Below are 18883 nucleotides of genomic sequence, written 5' to 3' on the forward strand. Positions count from 1 at the left end.
ATTTCATTATTACTTTGATTTCTTGAATTAAATTGTACAACACTTAAAAACACACAGAAATGCAAAAAACACTTAAAGAATGCTTCTAATTTGCTTTATTTAGAACACAAATTAAATATAGAACCGTTACTATACAGGTTTTAAATATTGTACATGTAGTAAACCACTATTAAATATTGTATATGTACTTTATAGTTATTAAATACTCTACTTCTACTGACTAATCAATATATGAGCAAACAAATTCACCTTGAAGCCAGTGCATGGTAGAACAGCGCTACCACCAACATATGTAGCAGTTCAGTATCATCAAGATTGTTGTGTGGGTGATTATTTATGTGTATAATTTAACAATTGCATGTACACATAGCAGCTTTAAATGTGTTCCCCTCTGTGAACAAATGAAATAGCAGCAACCTTAAAAAATTGTGTCTAATTTTCAATGTATGCTTAGGACCACAAGAATCCTTTATAAAACGTCAGTAAAGATTGTGCTTGTTAGCGATGCTAAATATTTTTGACATCTTGTTTGTCTTCATCTTAGGTTTCTAAAACTGATTTTTACTTGTATCTATTATTCTACTGTTGGAGAAGAGGTCCTGAATCTCATAACAGTTGCATACATTCAAACTGGCAAAAGTGCTGTGCTGCTCTGCAGACTTACCAGCTCACACATGAAATGCAAACTATCATGGTGCATCAAAGGAAATTATCAATCTTGCCAGATAAAATAACTTAGTCCAACACTGATGCATTATCTTCCATTTCTCACCTATGCAGTAATGTCTGTGGCTGTATAGGTCACATAAATATGAAGAAATGAAATCCTTGGTAGCAGAATAAAAGAAAATGCATTTTTTCCTACTGTAGCCCCTTGCCACTACACATAAATAAGAAAAGCACAGATAAAATAATTTCTTTTGTGACTTGGAACAATTCGGAGGAAAGCAATTCTCTGTGTAAAGTCATCTTCAGTTGTATCTTTTGTGTGCTCATGCTGTCAGTCCACAACATCGAACCAACAGAATCACAGAAAATGTTATAAAAGACAGTGAGAGAGAGTAAACAATATGACAGGCGGAGGTTTTTGTTCATCGCTTACGATGTCACAAGTCATAATCCATGTTCCACTATTCAGACAACAGCAGTGTTTGAGTACAAGCTACATCACACACAGATTGGAACTCTTTCTAAACATTACTTAGCAGCCAAATAGCTGCACAATTGTCCAGTTAAAGCATGTGACTTAGACTTCGTTATGTTATCAACCTCTAGGACACCATTGCCAGAAATGTTGGAAGGCTCACTTATTTAGGAATCAGTGATGCTTCAAAGATCAGTTACATTGTTGATAATAGCAGGTGTAAGAATTAGGACATAGGAACAAAACACTAAAACTAGGGTAAGAACTGTTGTCGTTGATCAAGTGAAAATAAAAGTGTTAATAATAGTTCATCTGATCATTTTTTATCTTTTGTCAGTTTTTTGTACAAAATGGCATTCATCTTTTTACAAATGGAGTACTAATTTGTGTACATTTTCTATCGTGCAGACAACAAATGCATGGAAATTTCCAGGTGGACTTTCAGACCAGAGTGAAGACATTGGTAAATATTTCCACTTCAATGCATCATGCCAACATCAAGATTTGTTTTTATTGTAGTTGCCTTGGTTACATATATAAATACAAACACTTTAAATTCCATATTTAGCAATACATTATTTTAAAATGAAATGGTGTATTTATTTGTGCAGTTTTCAAGGACCCTATCAAGCACTTATTGCCCTAATATTGAACTTTCTTTTTTTATAATAACTATCATTATATGCAGATCAGCATGTCATGATTCATTGCTGAACCAGTGGGAGGTGTTACAGTAAAACAAGTTGAAGACCTTTTAGAAAAATGTATATTGTTAATACTCAAAGCATGTTGAGTAACATTGTATTTGCAGGCCTATTAATAAGACTTTAGAGGTTCTACAAAATAAATTTAGAGGCGTGGAAAATGAGGGTTACAGTTCACAATTTTTTTTTTTTAATTAAAAAATCAAGAGGATTGATCGTACCAGAACATTTTAGCACAGAAAGGTTGTGAAATCAAACTGTTGAAGGTCCCTTGTGAAAAGACACCATGAACTGATTATGCAAATCAGTGCATTGCCAGGTAAGAGATAACAAACGGCATATTAAGCAAGTGGAGCATCCCCACTAAAAAAGGTACACCCTAACAGCAGCAACAAATGGTAAAACTGTGGAGGAAAAAAAGACTTTTCCACATTTACCATTACTGCCTGCATTGTACACAAAGTCTCAAAACTGTGCCCTCATGAGCACCCTCTCCCTGACACTGCTCCAGTTCCTTCTTTGAAATGGACAACTTAAGAAGTAAATTTGCCCCTAGTTATGTGACACTAAATTTATCCCCTGCACCGGGTCCAGGTTTTATCCGGTGTTCCATCCTTGAAGAGCAATCAGTCTGAATCATGGGAACAGTTGCGTAACAGGGTAACTCACTGGCTTTGTAGTCACAAAGACTATAATTTAATGGAGCACAATGAATTTTCTAATTCTACACAGGGTTGGCTGGGTGGGGCCCTCAAGTGAGTGTATTGAGGAAGATTGTATTAGTGTGAATTTCAGACAACTGGCCTGTGTGAGAAAACTACTCAAGGCAAACCCAATTCAGGGACTGTTACATTACCGCCTGTTTTTATTTTTTTGGACAAAGCAATAGTGCCCTCTCTCATGCATAGGTATCCACAACCCAAGCCTCTGGAGTGCAAGAATAGATTTTCAGCCATGTCTGACCTCACTGATTTTGACTGACTGGGCAAACTTGCAGTTGCAAGCTCAAAGGTAGTGCCCAAACTTGCTTTGGCTTCATCCAAACTCCCTGTTCACACTCCACCAATTGCTAGTTCTAATTCACATGTGCCCCTTTTAAATATACAAAGCTGGAATGTGGGTGGGTCTACGCTATAAGACTGGCAGCCAGCTATTTGTAAGAAACTATAATATCTTGTTGTTTCAGGAAACCTGGAACCCCCAGCATTTGAAGTTTGATGGGTATCGGTGTTTGTGTGCCCTCTGTACAATCTCAGTCAGGATGTGCATCTCTGGTCTATCTATCTGGATAAATCTCTTGACTGGTGGTCACGCTCAGACCCTAGAAACTCCAGGAGAAGACTTCCAAGTTGTCCTTTTTACTGGGGATTTCCAGGTTGTCCTCTATATCTGGTTGACTTCTACAATAACGATTTTGTTAATACACCAAATATGAAGTTTCCTGTTTTGTTTGACTGTATTGATTCACTTATAGGCAAAGCCACTGATCTAGGACATCAGGATGCATCTCTGTCTAGCAGGCGACTTTAATGCCAGGTTGACCCAGCATTGTAAATTACACAAATGTAAGCGTCCCATAGAGAGAGATTTCCTCTCAGAGGCAAGGAATTGGAGGCATTTCTCCCACCACTTGATATGACTAAGATCATGGATGTGGGTGATATTAGTGGTTTTGAGCTGCTGATTTACAGCGGTAGAGGGAGCTCATCAGTAATTGATTCCATTTTTATTTCTAGCAGCCTAATCCGCATACCACAACATGGAGCAACCATCCCTTCAAAATTTAGTGATCATAACTTGGTTGAACCCGCTTTGGCTGTATCACTGAGGGCCAAACTCAATGTTGATGATGGGATTAGCAAACTGCACTCTTTCCCTGACAATCTTAGATTGGTGTAGAAACTTCAAAACCCGGCCCAGTTCCCGGAAATTATAATGAAAAAATAACCAGGAGCAGGTTATGAGTTGCTTTTCTGACGAGGTACCCTAAGAGTCAGTAGTTTGCTCTTTTATTGCTCTCTGTTCAAATATTTAAAAAACCTTTGTAAAACCTATTAGATCTACACATAATGTACCAAAATGATTTAACCAAGACTGATCAGCAGCCAATCGACTCTTACACAGAGCACTTACTGCTAACCCTAGGGTCGCGTCCACAGTAGCTGCTCTACGCAAGCGGTATAAAGCGGTTACTGAAAGAGATGGAAGTAGGTCATCACACAGAAGTGGGACACATTACTCCAAACAGCTTCTCAGAAGGACAATAAGTCCTTCTGGACTGCAGTAACTGCAATGAGAACATTAAAATAAACTGTGAACCCCGATAAGCTGCCACGTTTCCAGTGATGCATGGGAGGGTCACTTTACTAAAATATATTCTGCCACAACAATGATTGCATAGCCTAGCATGATCGCTAGCAGTCATCAGGGCATTCAGGCCACTTTATGTGAAGTTGTTGACTCCATCCAAGAGTGTCAGCGGGAAGGCACCTGGCCCGGATGGCGTTCGTATAGATTTGATAAAGTGCAACGTCGAACTCTAGGCTCCGCTACTGACCAATGTTTTCAACAATCTTGCACACTTCCCGGTACTGGGTTCCTGGAGCACCTCAACCATTGTTTAAATATTTAAAAAAGGCAATCAGTCATAGCCTACTTGCTATTGTCCTATTTCACTAATCAACACATCTGTGAACTTTTTAGAGTTCTGTACAAAGGGATCAAGGAATGGGCATCTAAAACTGTAATTATATAACCCAGTCAATATGGATTTAGAAATAGTGCAATTGAGCAATGCCTGAACCTAAATTCAATTATAGGCAAACATACAATAGCCAAGCAAACACCACTATATCTTGCATTCATGGATTTGACTTTAGCGCTTGGTTGTGTGAATCACTCAAAATTATGGCAACTTCTCCTCTTTAAGAAGATGGACGAAGCATTTGTATACTTCCTAGCTTACCTGCATAATAATACTGAAGAATAAGAATACTGAAGAATAAGGTTTGGATCTATTGGTGAGGTATCCAACGGGATAAACTTTTTCTGATGTGTGAGGCAAGCCTGTGTGTTGGCACTCTTATTGTTAGAGTTCAGCCCTTATTTAACCACTGTTGCCACCGATGTCCCAAAGGTGAATGGTGTCTCACTCCCCACCCTGCTTTGCACTGATGACGCAGTGCTGATGGCTCGCACCCCTTAAGCTCTGTGTTTGATGTCGTCCTCCTTTGTACAATTTATTGTTGCTCTCCATCTGCAAAGTAATTTTTCAACGTCATATATTATAGCTTCCGGTCCCAGATGTATCGAGATTTCTTCCCTTACAGTAGGTCCAAATCGTTTAGAAAGCACTAGCACTTTTTCTTATTTAGGGGTCACTTTCGATTCATCAGGTTCTTAGGCACCTAATATCACACACTGTTGGCAGAAGCTATCAAGGGCAGTTGGCTCTCTCCTCAGTTTACCTTAGCCCCTCGAGGGGAGGGTTCTCTCACCACTTTTGCAGATTTATGTGACTCAGTGCGTCCCCAATGCATCATATACAGTCAAGATATGGGGCATTGCAAACTGTGAAGCCGTTCAGGTGGAGGCACACCGCTTCTGCAGAAAAGTTCTTTCTGCCCCTTTATCTTCCTCCCATGGCATATGCCGTGATGAGCCGGGTTTAACTTATTTGGGTGACAGCATCAGAGCCCGCCATCTGCCTCAGTGGTTTTCCATTTGGAGAACTGAGGAGGCAGACCATACTGCAGATATTATCAATGACTGCTTAGCATGTGAAAAGGGCCTTAAGCATAACATGGATAGCATTTGTGAGCAAAACTTTCCAGGGGATTGGGCTGCCTCCCACCGTTTAGGGGCCTTACTCCAGTTGCAGTCTCAATAAAAAAACAAGTGACGACGCTAATACTGAATCAAGTCTGATCCCATAGATTTGCTGAGGAATCGCTAAAGCCCACTGTCACAGCTTATTTGCATCCGACCCTTGACAGACCACTGACTAATTACTTGTTTAGTGAACACAGGGAACTGGGAATGATACTTATTATATCGCTTCAGGGCGGACAGTGTTTACTTTGTTTTCCACTGGGCTTTCAAAAAAACCTTGGCACCTGCCTATGTCCCTGTGATGGTAGATCAGGGCAAACAATGTCACATTTTATCTTGTTTTGTGAATTTTATAAAAATATACTAAACATTTTTGAGGTCTAGGAATTTTAGGCAGTGCAGTTTAACTCTATATTTTATTACAACAACTGACAGATGATGAGTTTTGTTTTCATGTTGGCTCTTTTCTGAGAACCGCTGTACGGTCACATAGCACAATGCACTTTGAGTAAAATATTCTGCATTGGATATGTTTTTATATGCATTTGTCTTATTTCATTGCATTTTTATGCTTGATTTTCTCTGGCACTTTTTAAAGTGTACTTACATGTTTTTTTAAAATATATTTCATATTTTTTTCCTTGGGTTGTGCACATTTATGGATGCATTTGACACCTGAATAAAATTACTCTGATTCTGAGAGTGGAGTAGTGATGAAATAACAATTGTGTTTTGTACTTAAGCAGCCATTGGCTTTTAGTGTCCTGGACACCCAAACAGCTGTTACATTGCATAACTTATCTGTATTTGAGACAGTATGCTGCATTGTTTTCCTTGATTTTATAGTAAGACAGGAGGCTAGCATTATGCATAAACCTTTTATTCACTTCTTCTGAGCAGCAACCTTAAATGTTTCCAAGACAGAACTTCACCAAAAAAAAACAGATCACAATGTTTCAGTCCTATAACTACTCCATGTCCGCCATCTTCCTCTTTTTTGTTTGCTGGTTCTGAGCATATATATACAGCTTTGATTAGAGTGTTTTAATGTTTGATTATAAGCTAATGTATGAGGTTAATTTTACCTGATTTATGGGTATTGTTTTTTTTTTGGAAGGTTGTCTTTATTTGTGGTCTTTTAGTTGAAGGATTACTATTGATATGTTATGTTTAACAGTAATATTTGGTATATATTTATTGAGTTTAACCATAACTACTAATTGATTTATAAATTTTATTTTTTAATCGATGGTTATTTTGCTAATGCGCTTGGTCTCTCTCTGAGCTATGAGTTGGCTCGATCGTGGAGAACCGTGGATTTCACTTCATGGTTCAAGGGGGTTTCTGCTGTTCTGCGCACACATGACAGAAGCACGTGGGAGAACACAGACGTACGCTCGTCCGTAAGCATCAGAGCATGGAGTGCTTTATTTTGTAATCGTTCAGTGTCGTTGACGGTGTATGGGCCGTTTTCTTAAGGAAGTTGGACATTGTTTTGCGGCCTGTTTCTAATGTACTTTGGCATGCAGAGCTGTTTCCATGGCAACATAACACCTGGTAAGTGCGTTTGTTGCCAAGAAAGGTCGACAGTGCTTTGTTTTCACTGCAGGAGAGATATTTTCTTGCAAAACAAAGATAAAACGTGAAATTACTTTAAAATAATACAAAAGATTGTACAATTTATTTATTAAAAGGTGAGGTCAATGAAAAGACAATTTACAACTGTAAGATGGAAATAATAAATATGTCTGAAAACCAGAAGAGGCCTCTAATCTGGAGGAAGTATTAAGGGAAATGGTGAGTAAGGAAGAACAGGCAACTCTACAGAAGACAATTAGACAGGTTTTGGGCAAAAGAGATAGGCAAATTGTGGATAAGGGGAAATATTTTTTCTTATCTGCTGAAGAAGACCTGAATAGAGGTTCTGGTGGAAAATCCCTCATGAAAAAGAGAAATATGGATGGGTCATCCAATGACAAAGTAGCCCAAGGCGATTCACAGAGATCAAGTGCCCAAAGCGGCACACAGGAAGGCCAGTTTCACACTGAGAGAAGAGTAGATCCCAAAGAGGAGTTGGAGATGCAAGGAGAAAAATCGAAGAAGATGTAGATGAGTATATTCTAGATTTAGAATATAAGGATGGGTTGGATGAGGAAAGTGAGATAAGCAGTAAACAGCGGATGAAAGAAGGGTGATTGATCCATCTGGGGAAAAAGTATTTGACCCAAAGGATATTACACATCCTAGGGGCAAAGACTGGTGGCCTTTGGACCATGTGTCAAAATACATTAAGGCTAGATTACGTAAATCCTTAGAACAGGAGGAAAGAAATATGATGCTGGCAGAGTGTTGCAGGCCCGTAGTAGATTAAAAGGTTACTCTGACACTGATTTTGGACCCAGAGTTAATTACTTAGGTGTTCAAAACAGAGAAAGATCCTAGAAAGGGGCTATGAAAATCACTAAATCCATGTCAGGATAAAGTGTTAGACATCCTGGGCCCCTTAGCAAAGATTGTTGATGCTGTAGAGGAAGCCTTTGTAAAGGTTACTGATTTGGATTTCACTCTGTTAAGATGGTGATGTCCGTGTGTGGTTTGTTTATTAGGCAATGCAAACGTAAGCTTTTTGGCAGAGAGATGCAAGGTGCTGCATATGCGTATTAATCCGAAGCTGAGTGAGTTGGCTAGGAAAGAGATGAGTGAGAACCTAAAAGGCTTGTTATTCGGGGATGAAATGGTGAAGTCCCTAACCAAATATGTGAAAACATTCATGAGTTTAGACAAGGTGCACTATTCCATGTGCAGGGTATTCTCAAACAGCAGTTTTTTATGGCAGGGCTTGATAGGAGAGGGCACCCTTTCGGCCAAACAAATTACAGAGCCCTTTATCAGAATTCGACATACCAAGAGTATGGATCTTACAGGGGAAACCATGGAAGAAATCAATTTTACTCCCAAAGGGGCAGAGGGCAAGGTCAAAGTAACAGAGGAAGGGGACAAAATGCCAGTCAAGAACAACGTGAGGAGGAGGATTGTTTCTGGTTTTATCCCAACAAGTGTGGGAGGAAGGATGCAATAGCTCAAGGAGCAATGGGAGTCAATAACAAAGGATACATGGATGTTACAAACAATAGAAGGCTATCGAATAGAGTTTGATTCTGAACGTACCAGTTAAGGGAACCAAATGAGTTGGTGTTCCAGAGAAATCTGTAGAACGTAGTTCAAGAGGAAGTATTGCAAATGTTAGAGAAGAATGCAAAAGTGAAGGTAGGAGAGAAGGAAACAGTTTGTAAGCACTATATACAAGTGTTGGAGGCCAGTGATAAATTTAAGAAATTTGAATTGCTATGTGGCGTACCGACATTTCAAAAAGTAAGGAATTCATTTGCTGAGGGATTTAATTCAGGATTTTATGGTGAAATTGGATCTCAAGGATGCATAATTCACGATTCCAACAGCGAAGGAGAGTCAGGGATATTTACAGTTAAGATGCAAGGGACAATTGTTTCAGTTCCAAAGGCTTTAGTTCGGACCGTCAGCAGCTCCTTGGTGTTTCACAAAGGTGCTTAGATCAGTTGTATGTTTTTAAGAGAAAGGGAAATAAGAATGATAATTTACTTGGACGACATATTGATAATGAATCAAAATGTGGACAAGTTAATATGATTCCCACTCGGACAACAGAGTTTCTAGGTTTTGTGGTGGACATAGTGGTAAGTCAGTTACGGTTAACAGAAAAGAAAGTGAGGAAGACAAGGCAAGAGGTGAACACGTTGTCAAAGAAGGAGACAGTGAAATTGAGAGCCTTGACTCAGGTGATTGGTCTTTTATCATCATCAATTAAGGTAGTATTTCCATGGCCATTATACTACAGGGCCCTTCAGCATTTAAAGACTCGTGGCCAGGCGAAGAGTTTGTGATACAGACACAGGGTGTCTGAGCAAAAATGTGATGGAGGAATTACTGTGGTGGAAGGAAAATTTGGAAGCCTGGAACGTTGGGCTATATTTGGTACAAACCCGGAATTTGTTTTAGAGACCGATGAGAGCAATCTAGGTTGGGGAGCTTCTTGCTTAGGTCAGGAAACAGGTGGAGTTTGGACACTCGTAGAAAAGAAAGAGCATATAAACTGTTTGGAGATTCAAGCAGGTTTGTTTGCACTACAAAGTTTCAACAGAAAGTTGAGAGAAATCTCAGAGTTATTAAAGATGGACAATCTGACTGTGGTAACTTTTATAAACAAACTGGTCAAAGAGATTGTCGGAATTAGCAAAAGAATGTGGGAATTTTGCTTAGAGCACAGAATAGATTTGAGGCAGAATATTTGCCTGGAAATCAGAATGTTATAGCTGATTGGAATTCAAGAAATGTGATCATTTACAGTGATTGGAAATTGAGAAAATATATTTTTCATAGGTTTTTTTAGGTTGATGGGACATATGGAGACAGACCTGTTTGCTTCCAGACTGACTTTTCAGTTGCCAAGATCCTGGAGCAGTGGTGGGAGATGCTTTATGCAGGATTGGAGGGGAAGGAGATTCTATGCATTTCCCAGTTCTCAGTGATTCAGAGAGAGTTGGTACAGGTGAGGAGACAGAGATGTCAGCTAGTGCTAGTTAATCCTCTTTGGATAGCTCAGCCTTGGTTTTGAACAGTAATTGAATTAGCAATAGAAGAACCGTATTTGATAATGTCATGCAAAGTTATTTTATGAGACATAGAGAACAAGGAGCACCCTTTGGTAGAGTCGAGTTCTCTCATCCTTCTAGTTTGGAGGAAGATTCACAGGACTTTCACATTCAGCTTCAAGCTTACTCAGTGAGTCATGGGTTCCAGGTACAATGAAGAGGAATAGAGGAGCATGGTAGGCATGGTTACGTTTGTGCGTGGAAAGGGATTTGTTTCCAGTGGAAGTAGATAATGTAGAGGTGGCAAATTTTTTAGCAGACTTATTTGAGCACACAGTACCATGAATTGCTACAAATTAGCTATGGCAGCTGATCATTCTCTATAGCAACGTTTATCTGTAAGTAGAAGTCCCCTGGTCTGCAGAGTGATAAAAGGGATTCGGTTGAAAAGACCACCTTATGCTACGTATCAGACTTTGTGGAATGTGAATTTATTCCAGTATTGGAACTTTCATAGATTCACATGCTTGAATTATTTCCTGTCGTAGAGATGGGAGTCCCCGGTACCATAGAAAAGACAATGTCCCAAAGACATAACAACAATAACATTAAAACTCTACATTTTATTAAAACTCTACATTTTAGTAATCTATCCAAGTCCTTAAGTAAAAAGGACCAAACTTGAGCTTCAGCCAATCAGAGAGTACCACCCTCTAGAACCCTCCTGAGAGAAGCTCCAGTACCTCAGATTTTCTACTGCACGTCATCCTAGGGAGTCTCCTCTGAGCTCTGCTCAGTTTGTTCTTGTGGAAGAAGATTTAGTCACTATATCTGAATTTCTATTTGCTTATTGAGTGTTTCTGACTTGCACTCATACTTTCTGGAGACTGTTGTACCGGCAGGATGTCTGACAGAGAGAAAAGTCTATTAAGCGCCTGCAACACTTGTGGGAAGAAAAGGCTCCATTCAGAAGACCCTCATACAGATTGTATATATTGCCTCTATCCTGAACATTCTGCTACTGACAGTAAGGTATGTCATACCTTTTCCTCAAAGACTTTAAAGGATAAAGAGGGGAGATTGTTGATATGGCTCCAGAAGCTTAAATCAAGAAAAACCCTGTCTCGGACTCAGACAGGAGTCTTCATGGTCCTCGAAGAAGTCACAAAAGAGGCAAAGATCACCTCATTCTGAAAAGGGTTCAAAACAACCCTCAAAGACTTTCAAAAAGACCTCGCAGGGATCTGGTGAAGGACGCAGTCTCTCATCCTCACCTCAGGAGAGAAGATCCTCCTGTAAGTCCAGGCATCGGCTTTCAACATCAAAGGAGGTACCTAAACCTTCCTCAGAGCCTTCTACACCTCCTCCAAATGTTCTGAAAGCCTTCTTCAGATTCTGAAGACAGACCGTCGACGACGATTCCACTGTCGACGAAGTCATCATCGTCGACACCGTCATTGACAAGAACATACACAACGGCTGCATCAATGACGGCGATGGTAACCAGTCTCTCAATAGTGACTTCTTTCTCGTCTACGACATCCACGACGACGGTAACAAAAATCTAGGCCGTCGACTTTGAAGATCAAGATATCATCGACGATGATTCCAGCGACGGCTTTGTGGACAACACCATCGACGATGAGGCTTCCTACATCTACGCTATCCTTGGCGACATCGTCGACGGAAGCAGTAAGGTTATCGGACACGACTTCGCAGTCTGTTTCTGGAAGAGGAGATATCACTCTAAGAGCTACATCCCCAAGCAAGGTTACACCATTAATCCCAACTCATCTTTTGGAGGAAGATTCGGATGAGGATGGGCCATTTGGGGCAGCCTATAGCCCTTAACAACTCCATGTTAAGTGTCAAGAGGATGGAGAGGAATATTATCAACAGTATTATTTTCCTCAACAACAGCAGACATATGTACCAGAGGACATGGTCTGTGTCCCGAGTTCCCTTATTTCTGATTTACAGCTTATGTTATTGGGTTACAAAAAGAGGTTTCCATCAGCGCCACAATCGTACATTCAAATGGCGCCTCCTCCCTCGATGCCTGCCATTCCAGTACCACAACCTAGATTATCTCCTAGATCGTCCAGAAGTACCCCGCAAAGGTCTTTCATGCAGGTTACTGACTCTTTGGATGAAGAGAGAGAAGGAGAATTGCAGGATGCAAACACGGATTGGGACAACTATATATTGCCGACACCCTCATCTCCATTGCCTACTCCAGTGGATTCTCCCCCAGGAGATATTGGGGGATTTCCATAATCTGCTTGAGAGAGCAGCAAAGAGATTTGCGATACCCATGCCTTCTAAGCAGATGGATTGTTTTTCATATGACTTCAAGGAGCCTTATCAGATGAGTGTCTGCTTCATGCCGATAGTAGGCTGCATCTGGGAGGAAGGTCTCAAAGTGATGAGAAATCCAGCTACTGTGACGGCAGTGTTGCCTAGATTGGACAAAAAATATAAGGCCCCAGAAGACGCCCCAGCGTGTCTAGTTAGTCACCCGAAGCCGGACTCGGTCATAACCCAGGCAGCGCAGAGACATTCCAAAAATCCATCAACGCCAAGTTCAGCTCCTCCAGACAAAGAGGGGAGAAGACTGGAAAACATCAGGAAGCGTTTCTCTTCCATGTCCGGTCTGATAGTAAGAGCGGCAAATTCATTGGCAATCCTGGGGAGGTCTGACAGACAGCTGTGGGCTGATAGTGCCCTGTATTTAGACCACCTTTCAGAAGACTCTAAGGTGGAGGGGGAGAAAATCCTCTTGGAGGGAGAGCGCACCTTGGATGAGGTGATAGACTGTGCCATGGATATAGCAACCACCGCTTTTCAGCAGCTAGCTGGTGGAGCAGTGCTGCGGTGTCAAGGCTGGCTTAGGGCAACTTCCTTTCGTCCAGAGATTCAGAAAAAGGTATTGACCTCCCTTTTGATGGAGAGGCTCTGTTCAGCAAGCATGTTGATGAGGCCCTGCAAGCCATCAAATCAGACACAGACACTGCAAGGTCCTTAGGAACACTTCAGTTTAAGAGGGTGCCCTGTCGCACCTCCAGAGGTCGAGGAGTCTCGACATATTGTGGGGGTTACCAGAATTTTCGTTACCCCTTCTATGCTATGCTGCAGTTTCGGCCTCAATACACCCAAAGGCAACCACCTCAGGCATTCTATCCCAGACCCCCTCCTAGGGGTAGACCGCGTCAGAGCAAAGAGACGATCAGACGTCAATGACATGTTCCAGGCTCAGGCTACAACCTTACCACAAATCCAGAAGAGAGGGGGAAAGATATAACACTTCTATCAGAAGTGGGAACAAATAACATCAGATCAGTGGGTGTTAAAGATTGTTCGATTTGGCCATACTTTAGAGTTCATTCAACACCCACCTTCTCCGCCTCCTCATACCTTCTTTCAGAAGCATCAAAAACAACTCCGGCTGGAGGTCGTGACCATGCTCAGGAAGGGAGTGACAGAGAGGGTTCCTTCTTCAGAAAAAGGCAAAGGTTTTTACTCCCGTTTCTTTCTGGTGCGCAAAAACTTGGAATCTTGGCATCCCATTCTAGATCTCAGGGACCTAAACAAATACCTCAAACGTCAAACCTTTCACATGGTCACATTGCAAGATATTCTTCTCTGCATGAATCATGGAGATTATATGATGTCTCTGGATCTACAGGACGTTTACTTTCATATTCTGATTTCACCTGCCCACAGAAAATATCTCCGTTTCGCGGTAGCCGGTAGACATTTCCAATTCAAGGTTCTTCCATTTGGCCGGAAGTCCACACCCAGAATCTTTACAAGGTGCCTAGCTCCGGTAGCGGTTTTCCTGAGAAAGAAAAAATTGCAAATGTTTCCCTACTTAGATGATTGGCTAATAAAAGCGCGGTCGTCTCAGGCAGCTCACGACTCAACAACGGCTTGCATAGCATTATTCGACGAGCTGGGTTTCACTCTGAATCAGAACAAGTCAAATATATTGGCAACAAGAGTGGCGACCTTTTGAGGGGCAAAAATCGACACCATCAAAGACAGAGCTTTCCCTTCTATGGAGAGACAAGAGAGACTCGTTTGCCTAACAAGCAGAGTACAAATAAAAAAGTCTCTTTCTGTACGCACCTACAAATCGCTTCTGGGGATGATGTCTTCTTGCATACAGTTAGTCCCCTTTCGACGACTAAGAATGCGTCCCCTGCAGGAAGAACTAATCTTCAGTGGATACAGAGAGAGGGCTCATTCAACGATTCAATCACAGCAACTCCTCAGATGGTTCAAGCGCTTCACTGGTGGAAAAACCAGGGAAACATCGCAGTCGGTCTTCCTTTCCTACCTCCTCGCCCTCTGTTAGTCATCACCACGGATGCTTCCCTAGAAGGGTGGGGAGCGTATCTTCAAGACCTTCAGATCAGTGGAAAGTGAAGCAACTCCTTCTGAAAATATCACATCAACTTCCTGGAGTTGAGAGCGGTCTCCCTGGCCCTGCAGGCTTTCCTCCCGAGAATAAAGCACTCGGCAGTTCTCATGAGAACAGACAATACTGCAGCAATGCATTATTTAAACAAGCAAGGGGAAACGAAGTCTCTTCTGCTATCTCGGGAATTGCAGACTATTTGGAACTGGGCCATTCGCAATGGCATCATTGTATGAGCAGGACATCTACCAGGAAGGCAGAACGAGACAGCATACACTCAGCAGACTGACATCCTCCTGTCACGAATAGGAGCTGAACCAGGAGGTGCTCGACCAGGTCTTCAGGAGGTGGGGGAAACCCAAACTGGATCTTTTTGCAACTCCGCAGAACACCAAATGCCGCTATTATGTAAGTTGGGTTCACCATCCGGGCTCTTGGGGAAATGTGTTTTCGATGGCATGGTGCGGAATTTTTGCCTACGTTTTTCCACCCATTCATCTAAAATCAAGAGTACTTGCAAAGATCAAACAGGAGCATTGCAGGCTCATCCTGATAGCTCCATTTTGGCCCCGCCAACATTGGTTCTCGGAACTCCTCCTGCTCTTGGAGGCGGATCACATTCCGCTGAAAGTTTCACCACAGCTCTTAACAAGGAACGAGGGTCATATTTTACATCCGGACCCAAAATCACTCAAATTATCATCCTGGCTCCTGAACACAATGAGTTCGCCCATTAAAACATTCACCCCTAGTATCAGGATATTCTGGCAAAAGCCAGAGCAGATAGCACCAACAAATCGTTCTCTTTAAAATGGAAGAGATTTTGTTTGTGGTGTCAGAAGGAGCAGATTAATCCAGTGCTATCACCACCGGAGCGAATATTGCCCTATCTCCTCCATCTGGGATCTACAGGCTTGGCGCATGCATCCATCAGGGTGCACTTAGCGGCTATATCTCACATCAGACGTTCGCCGACGTCACCATCTCTGTGGTCTTCTAGATTGATAAAACAATTTCTCAAAGGACTCTCAAGTTTTTCTGCCAGTAAGGCCTCCTCCACCGTTTTGGCAACTCAACACGGTTCTCTCTCAGCTTATTAAACACCCATTTGAACCGATACACAGAGCGGATTTAAAGCATTTATCATGGAAAGGAGTTCTGTTGCTAGGCCATCTTCTAGATGGGTCAGTGAGATCCAGGCGTTGACCATTCAAGAGCCTTTCCTCTCATTTAAAGAGGATGAAGTGATACTAAGTACGAACCCCAAGCTTGTTCCAAAGGTGCCATCAGACTTTCATATTACCCAACCGTTGGTTTTGAAATCTTTCTTTCCGAACCCAACATCTCCAGTGGAGAGAGCTTTGCACTCTTTGTACATCAAAAGAAATCTCAAGTTTTACTTGGAAAGAACCAAGCATTTTAGAAAGACTACTTAATTATTCGTTGCGTATAGCGCCCCTAGGAAGGGACAGGCCCTTTCCAAGTGGAGTATAGCCAGGTGGATAGTAGCTGCTATAAACGTTTGCCACCAAGCAGCTGGAAAGCCTTTACATTCCTCAGTAAGGGCACACTCTACAAGATCTGTCTCAGCGTCCATGGCACTGTTTGCAGGTGTACCCCTGCAGGACATTTGCAGAGCAGCCACCTGGAAGACTACTCACACGTTTACAAAGCACTTTTGTCTGGATGCCATCTCTAAGGGAGATGTGGCGGTTGGTCAGGCAGTCCTGCGACATCTGTTCCAGTAACGGTGAGCTCACTTTGCCTCCCTCCATCCTTCTTTTCTATTAGGCACATTGCATGGTTTAAGCTTTATATGTTTCATTTGCATATGTTTTCTTTCATTGTATATAAGTATGTGTACAGATAAATTATATTATATGTATGGAATGTAATGTTTTCATGTTATTAAGGACAGCTCAGTGATCTCTCATTAATTTGAATGATGTAGAGTCAACGCAGTGTGCTCTGAATACTGCTTTATGGTCTGATTGAAGCATGTAAATCTATGAAAGTTTCAATACTGGAGTAAAAAAATAAGTTACTTACCTGTAACTATAGTTCTCCAGTGTTGTAATCTTTCATAGATTCATATGCGACCCATCCGCCTCCCGGGGGTGGGGGGGGGGGGAGCTCAACTTCAATATATCTTGTTCAGCCGTCGACATGCGCACTAGTGCTTAGAAAATCTGAGGTACTGGAGCTTCTCTCAGGAGGGTTCTAGAGGGTGGTGCTCTCTGATTGGCTGAAGCGTAAGTTTGGTCTTTTTTACAGAAGGACTTGGATAGATTGCTAAAATGTAGAGTTTTAATGTTATTGCTGTTATGTCTTTGGGACATTGTCTTTTCTAAGGTACCGGGGACTCCCATCTCGACGACAGGGAATGATTCAAGCATGTGAATCTATGAAAGATTCCACTACTGGAGAACTATTGTTACAGGTAAGTAACTTATTTTCCTAGTGTTACAGTTATTTGTGAACTGGCCAAATAACAAATATTTGGAAGTAAGGGAGTTAACTTGGAAGTTAGTGACATCGGGCCAGATGTAGCAATTTCCAATTTTGCAAATCGGAAATTGCGAGTCGGTGCGACTCGCAATTTCCGATTCGCAAAATCGGATGCAGTACGGTGTCTCAGACACCGACTGCAAGTCGCTATGGGGTCGCAAAGACCCACCTCATTAATATTAATGAGGTGGGTCGCATTTTGCGACCCCATAGCGAGTCCCTGCACTCACAGGGATGGTGGCCTGCTGAAGTCAGCAGACCTCCATGTCTGTGACTGCTTTTTAAAGGAAAATGAGTTGCAAAAATAAAACAAATAACGAAACCTTTTGGTTTCGGTTTTTCTGAGTAGGCAGTGGTCCATTGGACACCTGCCTGCTCTGAAAAACCCTTATTGGCAACATTCACAAAGGGGAAGGGGTCCCATTGGGACCCCTTCCCTTTTCCGAATGGGTTACCACCAGTGTGACACCGGTGGTAACTGCGAATTGCTTTGCGACCGCATTCGCGGTCACAAAGCAATTTAGCATAGCGATGCGAGTCGCAAATAGGAAGGGAATACCCCTTCCTATTTGCGAGTCGCATTCACAATTTGCGAGTCGGTACCGACTCGCAAATTGTGAATGTGCATCGCAAAAGGCATTTTGCATGGCGCAAACTGCGATTTTCGCAGTTTGCACCATGCAAAATGCTTTCTACATCTGGCCCATTGTTATGTCTCTTTCTGTTCAGGAGAGTTTCAGATGTTTGAGCATTAGAAGTGTCTCATAGATTTTTTTCAGTGAGACAAAGTAATTTTTTAGATTTGTAGGACGACAAAAACTATGTCATGGTCTATTTTTGTATCCTAGATTTCATAATTTGCCAAATTTGTGTATTGTGCACTGTTTAAAGGAGTATGACTCAAGCATGTTTGATATGAGATGTGCAGGGGTAGATAAGTTGTTAATATCTTCGGTAAAGCTGTTTAAAGCTGTTACTAATGTAATGATAGCTTGATGGTAAAGGCTGTAATGAAGGAGACAGATGTGGATATGTCAAATATGGCAAATAAAGTTTGCATGATGGGAAGACTTTTGGAGGATATCACGAAGGTGGATTGGTCTACTGCTGAAACATTCTGGACGTTTTATTTCAGAGAGATAAGAACATGTTTCAAACTGTGTTTTGAAAGGCTTTGAACATGCATAGTGATGGCCTCCTCTCTTGCCCTTATATGACGATTTTTATAGGTTTACTGAATAAAGAATCATGATTTTATTAAAGACAAGAAGGCTAGCATTATCCTGCCCATTCTTCCCTTGTAAGTTGCGTGGGTAGGGAATTCTTAGGAGTTTTTACTGAATGTTAGTGCAATGGGACTTGTTTGCAGTAGATGTAAATGTTATTTAAGACACGGACATATGTGTTTTGATTTATTTTGCATATATTTAGGAGTGGTTAAGTGTTACATTGTGATTTTTTTTTAAAGTTCTGTTTTAAATGTTTTTAAGGTTACTGCTCAAAAATAGTGGATGCAAGGTTTATGCATAGTGCTATCCTCCTGGTCTTTATTAAAATTGTGATTCTTTATTCCGTAACTTAAAACAATCGTCATTTCCTGAACTAAGTTATGAGATCTATGCAACTGCTTTCTGAGTCTGTATAATCT

The 18883-nt window shown here is 41.5% G+C and overlaps 1 protein-coding gene across 1 annotated transcript in view; it reads left to right on the forward strand.

Annotated features, from left to right (window-relative positions):
- Positions 1 to 18883, forward strand: part of NUDT6 (nudix hydrolase 6) — a 177144-nt gene that overhangs the window by 120198 nt on the left and 38063 nt on the right. The window contains exon 4 of the mRNA XM_069242395.1: positions 1553 to 1607. Coding sequence (XP_069098496.1) covers positions 1553 to 1607 — 55 coding nt within the window. The remainder of the gene's footprint in view (positions 1 to 1552; positions 1608 to 18883) is intronic.

This window comes from Pleurodeles waltl, chromosome 1_2 (genome assembly GCF_031143425.1).
Source record: "Pleurodeles waltl isolate 20211129_DDA chromosome 1_2, aPleWal1.hap1.20221129, whole genome shotgun sequence".
NCBI lineage: Eukaryota > Metazoa > Chordata > Amphibia > Caudata > Salamandridae > Pleurodeles > Pleurodeles waltl.